The 17635-nt window shown below is 36.4% G+C and overlaps 1 protein-coding gene across 1 annotated transcript in view; it reads left to right on the forward strand.

Moving 5' to 3' along the window:
- Nucleotides 1-17635, forward strand: part of LOC106879461 (phospholipase ABHD3) — a 37824-nt gene that overhangs the window by 1584 nt on the left and 18605 nt on the right. The window contains exons 2-3 of the mRNA XM_014929025.2: nt 14530-14693; nt 16162-16280. Of these exons, the coding sequence (XP_014784511.1) occupies nt 14530-14693; nt 16162-16280 (283 nt within the window). The remainder of the gene's footprint in view (nt 1-14529; nt 14694-16161; nt 16281-17635) is intronic.

A 17635-nucleotide genomic window follows, 5' to 3' on the forward strand; every position in this document is an offset into this window, starting at 1 on the left:
CTCTCTCTCTCTCTCTCTCTCTCTCTCTCTCTCTCTCTCTCTCTCTCCTTTAGACTAACATTAGAAATCATTATGATGAGGTGAACGGAAGGTGGTTGTTTTCTTCTAAATCATCCCTAATCCAGCAGATAAGCCTTATGATTATAAAGACGTTTCAACCGTGACCATCCAATCAGTCTTCGTATATCACTAACTACATTATCTGATACCTATTTTCTCCTTTCCTTAAAAAGTCGGTAGTGTATTATTTGATGGAAATTCAGCCCCTATTTTGAGGCAGATCGAGCGACCACCTAGAAGTTTCCCTTGTATGCAGGTAGAAGTGGTACCGGACAAAATGCTCTGATGGGGAATTATTACTTCTTCCTTAACGTTTCAGGCTTCAAATTTTACTTGTATCAGCACAATCTTTCATTTAAAAAAAATATATATATGTCTAACTAAGTAAGTACCGGTCATGTACTAGTGTGATAAAATCATTTATACCCTTATGTATGCTTATGTGTATAAATGATTTTGTGTGTGAATATATATATATATATATATGTGTGTGTGTGTGTTTGCATATATGTGTATATAAGTGTGTGTGGTTATATGCGACAGAATGTATATGTGTGTGTGTTCTGTATGTATATATGTGCTGTTGTGTGTGTGTTGTGTGTATGTATATAAATGTATGTATGTAGTGTGTGTAATATGTATGTGTGTCTGCGATTGTGGTATATGTTTGGCAATAGTTTTAATGCCAAATTGTGTGTTCCTACAAAATGAAGTATTTTGCAATAGTCATCTTTTTTCTAAACTAAGCAGGTGCACCGACTATTATGAAGGCAGGCTATTGAAAGATTCAGCAGAATAGTAAATAAAATACCTTGTGGTTGCACCCCTTAACATTCTGAATTTACATTCTGCTGAAGTTAACTTTGTCTTTCATCTTTCTAATGTTGATAAAATAAGGAACCAATCAAAGAATTTGAGTTAATTAATTAATTTCTCTCTCCAAATTTGAGGCATCATACCTACATTAGAAATATTTATTGTAAGGGTGGTGGATTAGTGGAATTGTTTGAGATACAGGCATAGCTGTGTGGTTAAAACGTTTGCTTCCCAAGCACATGGTTTTAGGTTCAGTCCCAATGTGTGACTCTTTGGGCAACTGTCTTCTACTATACCCTCTGCTCAACCAAAACCTTGTGAGTGAATATGGTAGATAGAAATTGAAAGAAGTCTGTTGTGTGTGTGTGAATGTTCATATACATATATAATCTTATTTTGGTCATCACATTTCAGTCGCGCTAGGGCTCCACCTTACAGGGTTTTGCCAAACAAAGCAATCTCAGTATTTATTTTATAAACACTGACACCTATTCTATCAGTCTTTTTTTGTCAATAGGCTAAGTTACAGGGGTGTAAACAAACCAACACTGATTGTCAAGTGGTGGGGAGACAAACACAAATATACAGAGGATTCCACACAGTTTCTCACTACCAAATTCCCTCACAAGACATGGGTTAACTTGGGGCTATCCAAAAAGACACTTGCCCCAGGTGCTGCACAGGGAGACTGAACCCAAAACCATGTGGCTGAGAAGCAAGCTTCTTAACCACACAACCATGCTTGAACCTTATATATGTGTGTATATGTACATGTATGTATGTGTGTTTGTGTGTGTATATATCTGTATCTCCTTGTCCTAATATCACACAGCAGTTGTAAATGAGTGCCACTGTCATCCATTTCCGATGTTTTATGAAAATATGTCTGGTCAAGAAGAAATATTATTCTGCTTAGAAATCTGTGATGGCTGGCAACAAGAAGGGCATCTGAGCATAGAAAATTAGCCTCACTTCATTGTATCCAGCCGATACAGGTATAGAAAAATGGATGTTAAAATGATGATGATGATGATGTTAGAGTGTTGGGGAATAAATGCCTTGCAATATTTGTTCCAGTTCACACCTTGCCAAAATCAAGTTTGCCTTTCATCTCTCTCGGATTAATAAAATAAGGATTAGTCAAGTAGTTGGGTCGCTGGCATTAACTAACCTCCTCCCTTCAAAATTGCTGGACTTGTGTCGGATGAAATGCTTAGCGGTATTTTTTGCCTGTCGCTACACTGTGAGTTCAAATTCTGCCGAGATTGTGTTTATATATATATATATAATGTGTTTATCTCAGACGCTACTCATGTGAGTGACAGCTACTTAAAAAAAGCTTGCTTCCAAACCACATGGTTCTGGGTTCAGTCCCACTACATGGCACCTTGGGCAAGTGTCTTCTTCTGTAGCCTCGGGCCAACCAAAACTCGTGTGGGCATCTTTGTGTCTGTGTTTGTCCCCCCACCATCACTTGACAACCAGTGTTGGTGTGTTTATGTTCCCATAACTTTGCAGTTCAACAACAGCAACTGATAGAATAAGTACCAGATTTAAAAAGAATAAGTCTTAGGATCGATTTCTTCAACTGAAACCCTTTCAGGTGGTGTTCCAGTATGGCCACAGTCAAATGACTGAAACAAGTAAAACAATAAAAGTATAAAGGAGAATTTCTGTAGTGGTAACATAGGTTTTGAATAAACAGAAACTCTGGAAGGTTTTTTTTCCCCTGTTGCAGAGTATAAACAATAAGTAAAAAGTGAAGTAGCTGATTTAACATTCATTCCCTGGCTTACAGTTGTTTCATTATGACTATATCATTGTTCTCATCAATGTCTTATACACGATGTTTGATTTATCACCCATATGTTGTTGAAATGATATATATATATCCAGTGCATCCTGAACATAAAGTTTTCTTATATACCTAATTTTGCTGTTCTTGAGATAGCTGTTAGTCCTAGTATTGAGAAAAGGATAATTTTGAACCAGATGCATCGGTCTTGTCATGTCATCAAAATGGAACAGACTGCCCAAGCAGATATGTTATGATAACCTGACCAAAATGAAAAAGGCCTTAGAATAAACCAAGGAAGCATTTTAAGCATGTCATAAAAAGCAACCTTGAAGTTCAGGTGGAAGATATGGATATCTGAGAAACATTGGCTGAAAGCTGTACATAATGGAGTACAGGTGTGATGTCTTTGGGTAAAAGTGTGTGGATCACACCACTTTGATGTGACTGCTTCACTAGTGAGATCCAGCAAGTATTAAGATGCAATGTGCACAAATGATTTCTCCTCTAACAACCCATGTGTCAGGGAGGAATTGAGCTGCTTGTGAGATGGTCTTACCACTGTGTACACCATGGTACTGCATTACTGAAGAGAAAAAAATAAATTTCACGTCTGTGAATGTTCCAGCAAAGCAAAGGCTGAACTGGGAAATCACCTGCATGCACCTAATTGTGCAAGTTCAAAAAGTTCAAAGAAGGGATGGAACCCTTCTGACAAGGAGTATCAATCAGTATATGGATATGTATATATATATATATATATGTATGTATGTATATATATATATATATATATATATATATATATATATATATATAAAGACATGAAGAAAATATCTCGAGATATGTTCAGCATGGAAACTAAATGGTAACAGCATTAAAATTGGTGAGGAGATAAAAGTCATTTAGTTTCCCAATTAATCCTGGTCAAGGAGGGCAAAGGAAACAACCTCTGAATTAAAAGTAAAATGTTACAATGCAGTAAGGAGGGAGTGAGCCTGACGTTGGGAGTATGATGAGAACCCCAGATATATTTCAGCCCTACTTCCTTGTTTCAGCCCTACTTACCAGTATTGTCAAACTACATATACTCACGTGCACACATAGATGTACACATACTCACACACACACATATACCCACAAATTCACATCACACATACATATATGCATACTCATATCTTTATACACACGCTCATTCATGCATACACACACACTCACAAAAGTACTCAATACGTCTTGTATTTATTCAATGGAAGCCGATGATTCATGTCGTTGCTATTCATAATTTCTAGCTGTGTATGATTTTTCAGGGAGTGAAAAAATAAATAACTTTGGAGAATAAAGGCATGAGTTATCAATTCATTTGACTTACATTGCTATGGCACTTGGCAACATAGCACTGACAAAGTGCTGGTAGATTAATCTAAGAGGATTTCCATAGAAATGGTCACATGTTTTGATTCATAGCTAATTTACACAGTAACTGTTATCTAATTAAAAGATAATATAATTCCAGTTTTATCTCCACATCATTGTTTACTCTTGTGACTCAGGTGTTAAGATAAGCCAATGATGCAGCTTACCTGGAGTTGCTCAAACCACTAAGAATAGCAGCCATGTCTTTGGCAAATCACATCCCAGCATCTAAAAAGAAGTTTCAGTGTATATAGGACCACATTATCCAACAGAGGCGTCTAATCTATGTCTGGAAAATAAAATGGCTGGGAAGCTGAAAATAGCAGCTAAACCTCTCTCAAATCCTAAATCCTACATTATCATCTTAAAACCAGAAGGCTATAGTGAACACTGTAGTCCTAGTTATACTTGTGAATATAAAAGATGAGGTGCTTACAATTCGAATGACTTTCATCATAAGTCCACTCACTCCATGCTGACCAATGCTAAATAACACCAATAACTACAAGGGCTACAGACCAAATCTGTGGCTGGGGCAAAGTCCTGGCTAGGCTGAGGGTGATGTGGTGGTTGAATAAGGAGGTAGACTGTGCTAGAAAAGCAAAGAAATAGGCCTGGAAAGACAGGGAAAATGGAGAGAGTTATATTGAAGATATAAAAGCAAATATATAAAAACAGAGAATTATGTGAGGTAGCTACAAGAGAAGCTGGGTGACAACTTTACATAGTAAAAAGAGAATTGGAAAGCAGGAGATTTGTCAATATTTGATGGCATGAGGATCAGAAGTGTGAGGTGCTCTGGATTGCAAAGCAGTGTACCAGAGATGAGAGAGAGAGGTTGTAGTGAGAAATATGTGTGACTGGATAATGGTGTGCTTGCACTTTGTCATTCTGTCATTCCATTATATACTTGTGTTTCATCCCTCACTGCATTCCCCTACTCCTCACTTGTCCCCTTTCACACTCTTGTGAACTCCTTGTGAACTCACTCTGTTCAGTCCCCTACCACTTCATTTACATTGACCTCCTTGCTTGTATCTTGAGGGTATGCCCTGGTATATCAATACCGTCTTCTCTCTCACTTTCTCTCCCCCTCAAACTGGGGTAACCATGTATCCCCCCCCCCCCGCTACAAAAAGACATCTGTTTCTGTCCCTTTATCATAGTTTATCACCTGACACAAAGCCATCTTCCTCAATATCAGCCTCACTCTCAGTTGAGGTGGGGTATTTGTCTAGCTACTTACTTGGTGACCTCGCAAGTGCTGATGCCATGTATAAAGGACCCAGTACAGTCTGTAAATTGGTTGGGGATAGGAAGAGCATCCAGCTGTAGAAACCATGCTGAAGCTGACTGTAGAGCTTGGCACAGTCCTCTCACTTGTCTGCTCCTGTCAAACCCTCCAACCCATACCAGCAAGGAAAACAAACATTAAATGATGATGATGATGTATACACATGAGTTTGTGTGTGTGTGTGTGTGTGTATGTGTGTGTGTATATGTATATGTATTTATGGATATATACTTATATAATGTAGATTGTATGTTACAAGCTTTGGCATTGAAGCAAATGATGGTCAAATATTAAACGACATCTGTCAATATCAAAACAATTTTAGCAATAAATAGTTGAAAGAAATACATTATATATTATAGAATATATGAATTATGTGTGCTTGCCCACATGTGTGTGTGTGATACATATACATACAGGTGTTGTTGTAAAGATATCTTGTGTTGTGTGATACTGCTGGTCTGTTTGGAAGCCTATTGGAAGGACTCTTCCAGTGCTGAGTAGCAGACTTAGTCTGGCACCTAATTTAATGTCCCATTTGGTTGATGGATGCCTTCAGCAGTTTGATCAGTGAGAATAACTTTGTCTTTTCCTCTGTCCAGACTTTGAGGCCATAAAAATAGATTATGGGGCAGTGTTCTTCCTCCCCTGATTAAGTGATCAAAACGGAGCAGATTTATGTTGGTCAACTGCACCTTTTGAACTGGCAGTTGAATATTATCAAGTATAGACCACCATGTACGTACACTCTCATCACTAACAGTAAATTATTTATGGCAACTGAATTACATGAGCAGCAATATAACCCTGAAAGCTACTCCATTATTATCTCATATATTTATTATTTATATGTAAACTAAAATATAGGACTAGCTATTCAGCATCATAGGTTACTAGTGTTATGACTGATTGACAACAGCTGTTATCTCTTCAATATTTAACTGTCTACTTTCAGCATGCACCCCTGTTGGTTGTTTATGGGACTTACCTTTTCAGACCAGTCTTTTCAGAGAGAGATTCAACTGTTGCATTATTGAACTGGAATTTATTCTTTAGTTGGGTCATTTATCAGTCAACCTATATATATATATATATATATATATACATACATACATATGATCTTCCATAATATAGTGTAGACAATAATGGCTATTTCACTGTCAACAAAGGCATGCAATTAGTCCTGTTTTCTCTCCATTCTGCTTTTGTTTCAATAATTTCATGAATCGAATCATATATTCCAAATTATAAGAAAGTGTGTCTGTATGCCTTTGTCTCTCTCTCTCACACACACGCGCGACTTACGTATCCCACAATTATATCACAATTAGTGAGATATTTTTCTCCAAAGTGCTTGATAAATGTTCAAATTATTTTGGATTGCAACAATGTCTATTCAGTGAAAGAATAAGCACAAAGAGGCAATATCTGACACACGATATAAAACACACACACACACACACATTCATAAATACACTCACATACACACATACCAAATGAATGCAATATAGTCTCAGACTTTATTTTGTCAGTTGTTTGGGTCTGATACCTTACAATTAGATTTAGATGGGGATTCAGATTAAAGACTGAATGTGACACCTTGTGTATACAACAACCCCATTTCAATGAAGAAACTGCTATAAAGTTGCTTGACTTGCTAGAAATGGCAACCACACTCTACCATCTTAACTAAAAGATATATTAGATAATTTTAAAGTTTATTTCTATAGATTTTTTATAGAATTCAGAGCCAGTGTTGCAAGTTAGGATGCTTCATATGTGAATACACCTATTTAAACAATGTAATCAAAGAGAGAAAAAAAAAACAAGTGATAGGTGTATATGCATATTTCAAGAGTTATTGCTCATTTTTGGTTTTTCCATTTTTCCAGCTTTGATTGTTCACATATACAAAACATAATTTGCTCTACCGGCTCTGAATTCCATAGAAAATCTATAGAAATAAACTCAAAGGTGAGAAATTTGCATTGCTAACATAAGAATAAGACAAAGTATTGAATTGTATGCTTTTAATATACTTGGTAATATATTATAGTTGCAGAACGAATTACTGTGTCTTTGTCAGCAATTAATATTAGATAATGTAAGTTGTTGACATATAAAAAGGACAGGATGTTCACAAATGAGATGCTTTTGATCATAGAGATGATCATGGAGTCTAAAGAACAACTTCAACATGTTTGATCCTTATTACACATACACAGCATATTCATCATCATCATTATCAGCAGCAGCAGGTGGACATCTTCCTCAACCAACACAAATGCTCCCAACATCTTTTGACTTGCATGTTTATGAAGAATAGTCATTTAGTTTGCTAAAAAGTCACCAATTAAGTTGAAGTGAAGTGATATTAGCAGATCTTAGCAAATACTAAACAAAATAGAGAAACATTTTGAGAAAACAAGAATTTCAGATAAAAGAAATAAAAAAAACAAAAACAGATCAAGTAACCAAAATTTGTTTTATTGATTTCAGACTTTTATTGTTGTTGTTGTTGTTGAAAAGCATTTTTGTGGCTGAAAGGAAACAAATTGTGATGTATGGATTAGTAATGACTCATTACTATTATTATTATTATTATTATTATTATTATTATTATTAATGATAATAATAATTTGTTTGTTTTGTTCTTGGTATGAAACGAGTGCACATTTTAGGGGGTTGAGTAAGGAATGGCAAGTATTGGAGCTCCCATTCCTTTGCTCAGCATCATGTTTTCAGGACAATGTCAGGATATTGATTTCTGAATTTTTAAAAAGTGTTTATGGCTTTTGTTTTTGTTTTTATTTGTTCTATTTCTTTTTTGTTAGCTTCTTTCATCTCACGCTGTATTATTTGGCTAATTTGTGGATCTTAGGAGTCAAGAATGGTAAAAATGGAAATGAAATACAGGCGTTTCCCATGTCATGAAAGTGTTGCATTCCTGAAAAATCTTGCTGATGTTGTAATATGGAATTTCATAACAAACCTATTTTCCTATTAACTTTCCTCTTATATATAGCATGAAAGTCAATGCAAAATAGGTTTCTCATTATGAATTTTTGCATTTGGAAATCAGTGGGAAAATAGGTTTTGCATTGCAGAATTTCATTTTGCAGCAAGATTTTCAAGAATGCAACACTTTTATAAGGTATTTCCATATATTTCCTATTCTCCGTCTCTTTCTTACTAATGTAGCTATTGTCTACAGTGTACAAAGGCATTTGTGTAGACTATCTTTCTGTGTATTTTATTTTATTCAGAAAGAACTGTACTCAATAATTAATTAACCACTGATACAGGTAGTGCTAAGATCAATGAACTTTTGAGTGCATTAACGAGGCTAAAGTCTCTTTTATTGTTCAAATAAATTTTATAAATATTTCAAAAACTCATTAGTTATCTTTGAATTCTCTTGTTACCCTTTTCCAAAATGTCCAACTGGTGATATTAGTTACCAGACAAAGGCAGTGAACTGGTAGAATTGTTATCCTGCTGGGCAAGATGTTGCTTAGCAACATTTCATCTATTTTTATGTTCTGAGTTCAAATCCTGTTGATGTTGACTTTGCCTTTCATCCTTTTGGGGTCAATAAAATATGTACCAGTTGATTACTGGGATTGATGTAATCAACTTATCCCCTTCCCCAAAATTGCTGGCCTTGTGCCAAAATTTGAAATCAATAATTAGTTATCAAACATTTTCATTCTTGTATTAGTTTCAGTCATTGGACTGTAGCCCTACTGTGGCTCCACCTTTAAGTGTTTCAGTTGATCATACCATCTATTTATTTTATCAACCTCTATTTATTAAATGGCATTTAATGGAAATAGATGAAACTTAGTGTACTCTCTCCTTCTTGTCTCCCCACTTCCCTTTGTAGTTGCTGTCTCCTTAGGCAAGTTACCAGCACTGTTGCTTGCAGGGTGTCTCCTTTATTGGCTCAACTCAATAACAGTGTACACACCGTCCTTATCAGGTCGACCCGGGTTTCTTTTGACATCTGGGAATGTCTCGACCGTTACTTTCAGTGGGGGATTGGAATGCTCCCTTGGACATGCATTTAGACTATGTAGGTAGAGATAAGAAGAGAAGGCAAGGCAAATGCCTCAAAGACCTGTTCAAACGTTTCCAACTGCCTGGCAGGTACCGACTCCTTGACTGACCGAATGTGCTAATGTGGACATGGACCAGTTGCATTGACTCATCCAGATTGTATTTAGATAGAGTATTCTGTAGGACAGTGGACAGGGATAGTGTAAGTTGTCCACGATTTCACATAGTCAGCTACACAGGTCACAAATTTGTGACTTGTACGCTTGACTTAGATAAGAATCATAGGCAGGGTCCCGGTCCCTGGGAGTTGAAAGTGTTATTCCCGGTGTGACAGGCTTGCAGAGACCAGATTAGCACATTAGTTGAGAGGGCGTTGGTGAGAGCCTGGAAGAATCAGTGGGCTTGCAACTCAGCACCTGGAGAAGTAAGCCCATGCCACCCAACAGCGTCTCCATTGAGGGACACTGGACTGACAGACCAGTTAAATTGGTTCAATCCAGACCTCCAAATGGAGAAGAACTGGGACGAGATAATGAGTAGGATGGCCACTCTCACACAGCAATGGGCTGAGAGGAAGCGATCTCTAAAATGTTGGGCTGAGGAGGTGAATGTGTACATCGAATCCATCATATACTACTGTCTGACCATCGTACCTTGTCCCGACCCTACCATCACGAAACTGGAATGCATATTCTTCTGCTTTTTGCGGAAGGGAAGCATTCCAATGGTCAGGTGATTCATTTGCTGCCAACTGGAGGGCTGGGTATACCGTGGTTGATAATATGCAGACATGTGCTGAGACTGCGACATTGTGCAGTCACTGACATCTTTTCTTAACATTTTTATTGATGGGTTTCAACCCCCACCGCCCAAAAAAAAAGCCCTCACATTATAAGTACTGCTCACACCATGTGATTGGGGTTGACCACCAGATTACTCAGGATTGAGCAGATCTATGATCAAAAGTTTTTCTTGTCTATGAGTACACAGGGCTACATTATCCAATGTGTCTTTTTATTTTCTCCAGACAGCAGGTATGATTTGAAGGAAATCTGTATGTTATTTCTTGCAGGTTGAATGATGTTCTAGCAACTCTTTTGGTGGTAACATTGCTCTGAAATATGGTGCAATGCTACTGATGCTATAAATACATAAACATCATGGATGAAATCCAAAAGAAGGCCGTCCATTTGTCTAATTGGCAAAGAATCAATCGCCAACACACTTCAAGCTGTAAATTACTGTTGTCCTCTTCATCTATCTCTCTTCTATTGATATTACAATACCCTCTACTCATCTGACCCAGATAGTCCTATACCCTCTCCATACCAGTCCAGTTGTTTCATGTGTCTTTCCTTTTTTATCATCCTTATTCTATTATTATACCTCTTAGCATCACACTTAAACATTTCTTTTCAATGTTTCCTGCTCAGAATAGCAGCCCATGGGAATTTCTTACCCCTCATACATCATTGTTCTTGCTGTTTAGCCCCAGTCCCAAGTTGGACTTCATTGGACCAAAACCTATGATCAAAAGCAATCCAACCCTAACCCTAATCCTTTTCTATATTTGTGACTACATTCTCCAAAATGTTCTTTTTTTAAGATGATAAGTTGTGGGAGTTGAGAGACATTTGGCTGCTGTATTTTCTAAGAGTCTGACTTACAGAACATCAACTGCCGCCATGCTAGGCAATTGGATTCTGGAGTTTAATTGGTTGTATCATCCTCCATTCTCAATGCTTTGTTTGCTATTTATTTCCTTAATATTGAAGAAGTGACAGAGTGAAAAAAAAAAAAGGAAAAAAAAACTTGGTGTAACAGGAAACAACTGAGACATGAAACTACTACAAGGTACTTCTTGGTGTGTTGACGCATTCTGCCATTCCACTCTAGTATGTGTGTGTGTGTGATCTTAGGTTAATGATGGTTCAGCGTAAGTTGTTGCGATTGGTGGAGGACTGTATTGGTTTGCAAATACCATAGACATTGTTATGTGATGTGTGATATAATTAAATGGTCATATTTAAAATTCAGGCTTGTTCTACTAAAAAATTAATGATATTCTGGAGTGGGAATAATAGATAGATGATGATGATGATGATGATTTAATCGCAAGGCAAGCGATTTTGAAGGGAAAGAGTTAGTTGGTGTCATTGACCTAGAATTTGCCTGGTTCTTTACTGTGTTGAAATATGAAAGGCAAAGTGGAGTTCAGTTGGATCTCATAGTAATAATTTCATAGTAATAATGATTTCATAGTAATAATGATTTCATAGTAATAATGATTTCATAGTAATAATGATAACAATGATGGTAATGATAATGATAATGGTATAAAAAGATGGGCTGCAGCAAATATTCTGCTCAATACCACAAATTTGCTTATCAGTTGCTTAACCTTAACCAGTAGAGCATGTCCCTTGGTGTGCATTTTTGATTACAAGCAGAAGCAGTTGGGGAGCATCATAGCCATGTGTTGAGAGGAATTCTTTGAAGTTTGAATAATTAACCTCTGGAAACATGAATGTTTCATTCATCATCCATAAACAAACCTTATTCAGGGAACTTTTGAGTAAGGTGTACTACTCGACCTGAAGAAAATTCTAACTGGGCCCCACCTGCGAGGTCATGTACTGTTTATCTTGATATGGGATCACCATATCAAGGTGAACCAGGATGTGTACCAGGGGATTCTGAAGACTTGTGACAACAGCACTGTGTCACTTGATGTATCACCAAAGAACATATGTACAACAATTGTTCTGCAGTGAAATCCATTTGCTTGCTCCAGCCTAGCCTATTCAGTATTACATAAATTGATTGATAACTTTGATAAAGTGGGTTCTATCTCCTCCTCCTCCTGCCCCAGTGTAAGTAAATAGATGACTTTTATTTTTAGTGTAGGTCATAAACTAGAACATGAATAAGTAAGTAGTACTTAGACACAGAGGAGGAGAAGGGTGCGGTTCATGCTTGCAGGATTGCAGGCTGACAGGTAGTAGTGTTGGTAGTGGGTGATTAATATACATTCTTTAATGTTTTATTCCTCTTCAAATCTTAAAGAGTTTCTTTTTAATGTATGAATACACAACTTCTATAATAATAGTCTACAACTTCCCCCCCTCTCACATTTCTTTCTCTTGTCCTCTTCTGACTTATCCACACTCAACCTGTCAACATGTCTGTATTTGTGTCTTACTAGCTCTTTATCTCGTGTGTGCATGTGTACGTGTGTGTGTATGTATGTGTGAACACGTTTGTATATACGTGTGCTTGCATATATGTGTGTGTGTGTGTGGTGTATATATGCTTGTATATATGTGTGTATGCCGCTCTTGTTAATTAGTAATTTATAGTAAGCATTATTTCAAGTTATATCATTAAAGTGACATGATACATATGAAAATGTAACCAGAATATTCCATAGCTAAATATAAGAAGATGATATATTATACTGTCTGTTTGTCTGTGGCTATGCTAAGGGTTTTAGTCAATCATATTGATCCCATTTGATTGATCTCTGTTTGTGAAGTGGTTAATTTACCTTTTGGCATAAAGTGATGCAACTCAACAAACTGATTCATATCAGTATAGACAAATATTTTCCCAGAGCCTCTTATCTAATTCCACTCTCATTTGTTCATCAGTTCTAATACTCTGTATTATATTATTATTATTATCCTACTACAATTAATTGCTTCTGTTACAACTAATTGCTTCACAGATTTATGTGTATATCCAGGGTATGTTAGGAAATTTTTCATTTTCATTGTAATAAGGGCCACCCTAGAAAAATATTTGGCTGGAATCCTTTATTGTGATGGGGCAGGAAACTTCAGGTTGACCTGTTCACCAGAGAAAAAAAGAAAGCATCCCAAAGTGTTTGACCAGTGGAGAATATTAAGGTGAGCTGTAGTGACCGGTCGTCATCCATCTGCATTGAATTGTTGTGTGCAGAGGATATTGTCCAGGAATTTACATTTTCATCCATGTAAGCTTATGATTGTGCAAGAAAGCTGGAAATGTTTGTAGAAAACATATTCATAATGTGGAGAGATGATAAAGTTCTTCTCATCAGTAGTGAAGTGCATTTCCATCTGTCTGGTTGTGTAAAGAAACAGAACTTTTGCTATTAACCAGACGGACAACAATCCAGAGTAACTTCATGAGCATTCCTTTTTTCTTTGAATGTGTCACTGTATTCATGAGGATAATAAAAATATAATAAAAAATAAAAAATCACCTTTCATCATTGCTTAATTTGGGCTAAACTGGGGCTAAACAATAATTACAAATTACATCAAACTTGGTACCCTGTTACTGTTTATTGAATTGACCCAGGAACGATGAAAAGCCAAGTTGAACCTGGTGTGATTTGAACTCAGAGTGTAATGGACATAACTAAATACTGATTCTGCCAATTAGCTTCATTGATAATAAATCAATATGATAGTTGTTTGATAATTGTCAACAGGTGCAATAATTAGTTGTCCATCAAATTATGCAGTTTCAGTTTGCTAATTGGATGAGTTTTCTGCTACATTTTGAAAGCAGAATGAAAATAAATTCATCATTTTGTGAATCGGTCATTTCACACAATATCACTCACTTGCAATGTCTTCTTCATGCTTTGGCAATTAGAAGAAAAAAACAAATTTTTCTTTATTTTCTGTTTACACTTAAATAAAAACTTTGAGAAGGATTTAAGACATACCATTACCAGGAATGTAGCTCAAGTGAATCCAAAGACAAAGTCTTCAGTGATATTATACTAACAGTTATAATAAACTCTTAATGTTTATGAGGAGAGAATTGCGGTAAAGTAATGTCCCATATATCTTTGAGGGTTGGGGCATCTCTAAAGACTTTGATTCTGCAAAGGCATTCACTAGAATGTTCCTTGTGCCATTCAGTAACATTATCATCTTGAAAGATTGCGTTTCACTATGGAAACTGTTCCACAACCATAGGATGAATTTGATCAGATAAAATGCTTAGTCTTCACTATATTTCAATTTTATTTTTGTGTTATTTTTGTTGATATTAATCAAAATTTTTTACTATGTTTTTGTGATTTTGTCTTTTCTAGAAACCCCAGCTGGTTTGTGGAGATGAAAAACTTTTAAAATTCATTACAAAACACTGCCCCATTTTACACGAAAAGTTCTGGCCAACATTTTGGTGTTTTGAAGCAAGAGCACAAACAATCGTTCGGACAATTTTAAAATCTTCTCCTCATATTCCTTACCAAAGGTAACTACTTCTAATATATTTTAACTATGAAACTGATGTGTTGCTAAGCTAAAGAAGGAGACATGCTAGAAACAGCAAACAATTGCCATCAAACTACACCCTCAAGTATTAAAAAAAGAATGGATAAATGTAGTTTTAGAGGCATTTTCTGAAAAAGGATGGATATTCATGATTGGAAAGCCTTTGATCCGAAGTTTGTTCATACAGGATTAGCCTTGGTCAAAATAACAACATCTGACATATTTCTTCACAACTATTCCATCTCCCCTTTTTTAATTCAATAAATTTTGTTCTTATTTACTCTTTTTATTTAATTTAGATTCAGTGCTTGGAAATGTTTTAAGCTATCTTTTTATTTAAAAGATTGCCACTTGATTTTTGGCATTGAATTACCCGTATAATGGGTCTTTAATGTTCTGAGAATCTCTTCTTAGGGTCAGTGTTAAACTGGTACTTGGTAAGGACTAAAACAGTTGATAGACAGATCAATAACTGAGGTTAATTCAGTCTAGGCGCAGGAGTGGCTTGGGGTAAGAAGTTTGCAATGAAAAGACATTCCTCTTGAGTGATAACCACACCTGTTCATCATTCGGGGGATCTCTGCAGGTGGTGAAGCTCCACTGCATCTATACATCAGCTTGCAACACAAAAGGATTGATGACCTGACACATTGGAATGTGTCTCTTCTATAAGAAGCCAAAGATCAGATATTTTAATCTTATCAGTCAGAAACTGGGACGAAGCACAACTGTTAAGTAACAAACAATGACAAAAGGCTATGTAAGTGTTTTGCTACTTGGTGTAAACTTTTACAGATTGTTTCCTCTCAGCCCATTTCTGAGTAAGACTGCCCCTGCCCTGCTTCTTATCTCATCTCTACTGTGGTCCACATGAAAGTCCAGGCTGAATCAGACCTCAAGCAGGTTAATCAGCCCATTGGTTCAACACCTCATGATGCTGTCAGAGGGTATTGACTTACTTCTCCAGTTACCTAGCTACAAATCCACCAAATTGTCTGGGTCAATGTTTGTCCCTGCCACCACCTTATATTCCTTCAGAATAGTATTATCCGCCTCCACTTGGGTAGTGCTTGATACCATGATGGTGATGTCAACTACATACCACCAACGCATGGCCTTCTTGTCCTGTTTAAATAAGGCTGTCCTATATTTGTGTATGTTTATTGTGTGTGTGTGTGTGTGTGTGCATGCATGTGTGTGTGTGTTTGCATATGTATGCACGTTGTGTGTGTGTGTGTATACATACATAAATATATATTATATATACATACTATATATATTATATATACATACTATATATATATTATATATATATATATATATATATATATATGTATATGATGTATATACATGCCCACACATCCATTCCAGCATGAAAGGCGGATGTTAAACAATGATGATATGTAAATTTGTTTTCTTATAATAATAAAGAATCAATTTTTTCTCAGTGAAATCTTAAAAACCCGTGATGGTGGTCGCATTCAAATAGATTGGTTAGAAAACCAAAATCCAGACCATCCTGACCCAGCAAAGCGTCCTACAGTTATACTTTTACCTGGATTAACAGGTAATTATCTACACTTTTACCTCTTTTGATGCTGTAATTTAGCCATATTTATGCACCTATCTATGCACACACTGGAAGCTGATTATGATAATCATGGATATTATTATCAATTGATTATTGTTATTAAAATTAATGGATTTCAACCCTGCTTAGGATAGTTATGTCTTCTGCTTTATGTTATCTTTCAGCCATTGTTATCAAAAAGGAAACATTCCAACATATTTACGATGAATGGTTTCCAATATATGTGTGTGCATGTGCATGTGTGTGCATGTGTGTGTGTGTGTGTGTGTGTGTGTGTAATATATATATATATATATATATATATATATACTAGTGGGACCTAAAGATAGTCGCTCATCTGCTACTCATTGAAAAGTAAAAGAATACAATGATTACTTTATGCTCAATTTTATAGACTTAACACACAACAGCACTCATCAAATAAACTTTCACTCTTATTTTTCCATTTTCTCCCCATAAATAAACAGAAAGAATCCCATACAATATGATACAACCTTCAGCTGAATTGCATCTGTCTGCCACATAAATAAGCGTGAATATGTCATGAAATTGCACTAATGCACATGTGTTAAGTGACAGGTGATATATAAAAAAAAAACAGTTCAATTAAAAAAGAAAAACATTTTTCACTATTCACTCACCACCTCCACCACCACCACCACCACCCTCTCTCTCACCTTCCAAAATGGAGACATAACTTTAATAATCCCTAACATATATCAATGACTTTCACATTATATAATAGGGATTAACCAGTGGAATACCTTGGATTATTTAATCCCTAATGGGCATATAACCTCCTTGAATCAACTCTCTATCTCTCTATCTCTCTCTATCTCTCTCTCTCCTTCAACTCTTCTGGACAGTCTCCTTGTTTAAGTTGATGAATGCTGACATAATCCTTGCCTTCAGTTAATTTTTGATGTTACAAGGAGTTTTGTTGGCTCCTTGTTCAACTGTGCCCTACACATAATAATTAGGGGTTTGCAGTCTGGGCAGTTACGTGGCCAGATGTTAGGGGTGATGTGGTCACAGAAATTGTCTGGCAGCCATGATTGGGTTCTCCTGCTTGTGTGGCATGGAGCAGAGTCCTGTTACCAAGGAGAGTGAAAGAAAGGGAGAGAGAGAGTGGGAGAAGGGGAGAGAGAGATGGGGGGAGAGAGAGAAAGGGATAAAGAGATAGTGGGAGAAAGAGAGAGAGAGGGAAAAGGGAGAGAGAAAGGCAGAGAGAGGGAAGGAGAGAGGGAGAGAGAGAAAGTGAGAGAGATAGATAGATAGATAGATAGATAGAGAGAGAGAGAGAGAGAGAGAGAGAGAGAGAGAGAGAGAGA

This window comes from Octopus bimaculoides, chromosome 23 (assembly GCF_001194135.2).
Source record: "Octopus bimaculoides isolate UCB-OBI-ISO-001 chromosome 23, ASM119413v2, whole genome shotgun sequence".
Lineage (NCBI taxonomy): Eukaryota > Metazoa > Mollusca > Cephalopoda > Octopoda > Octopodidae > Octopus > Octopus bimaculoides.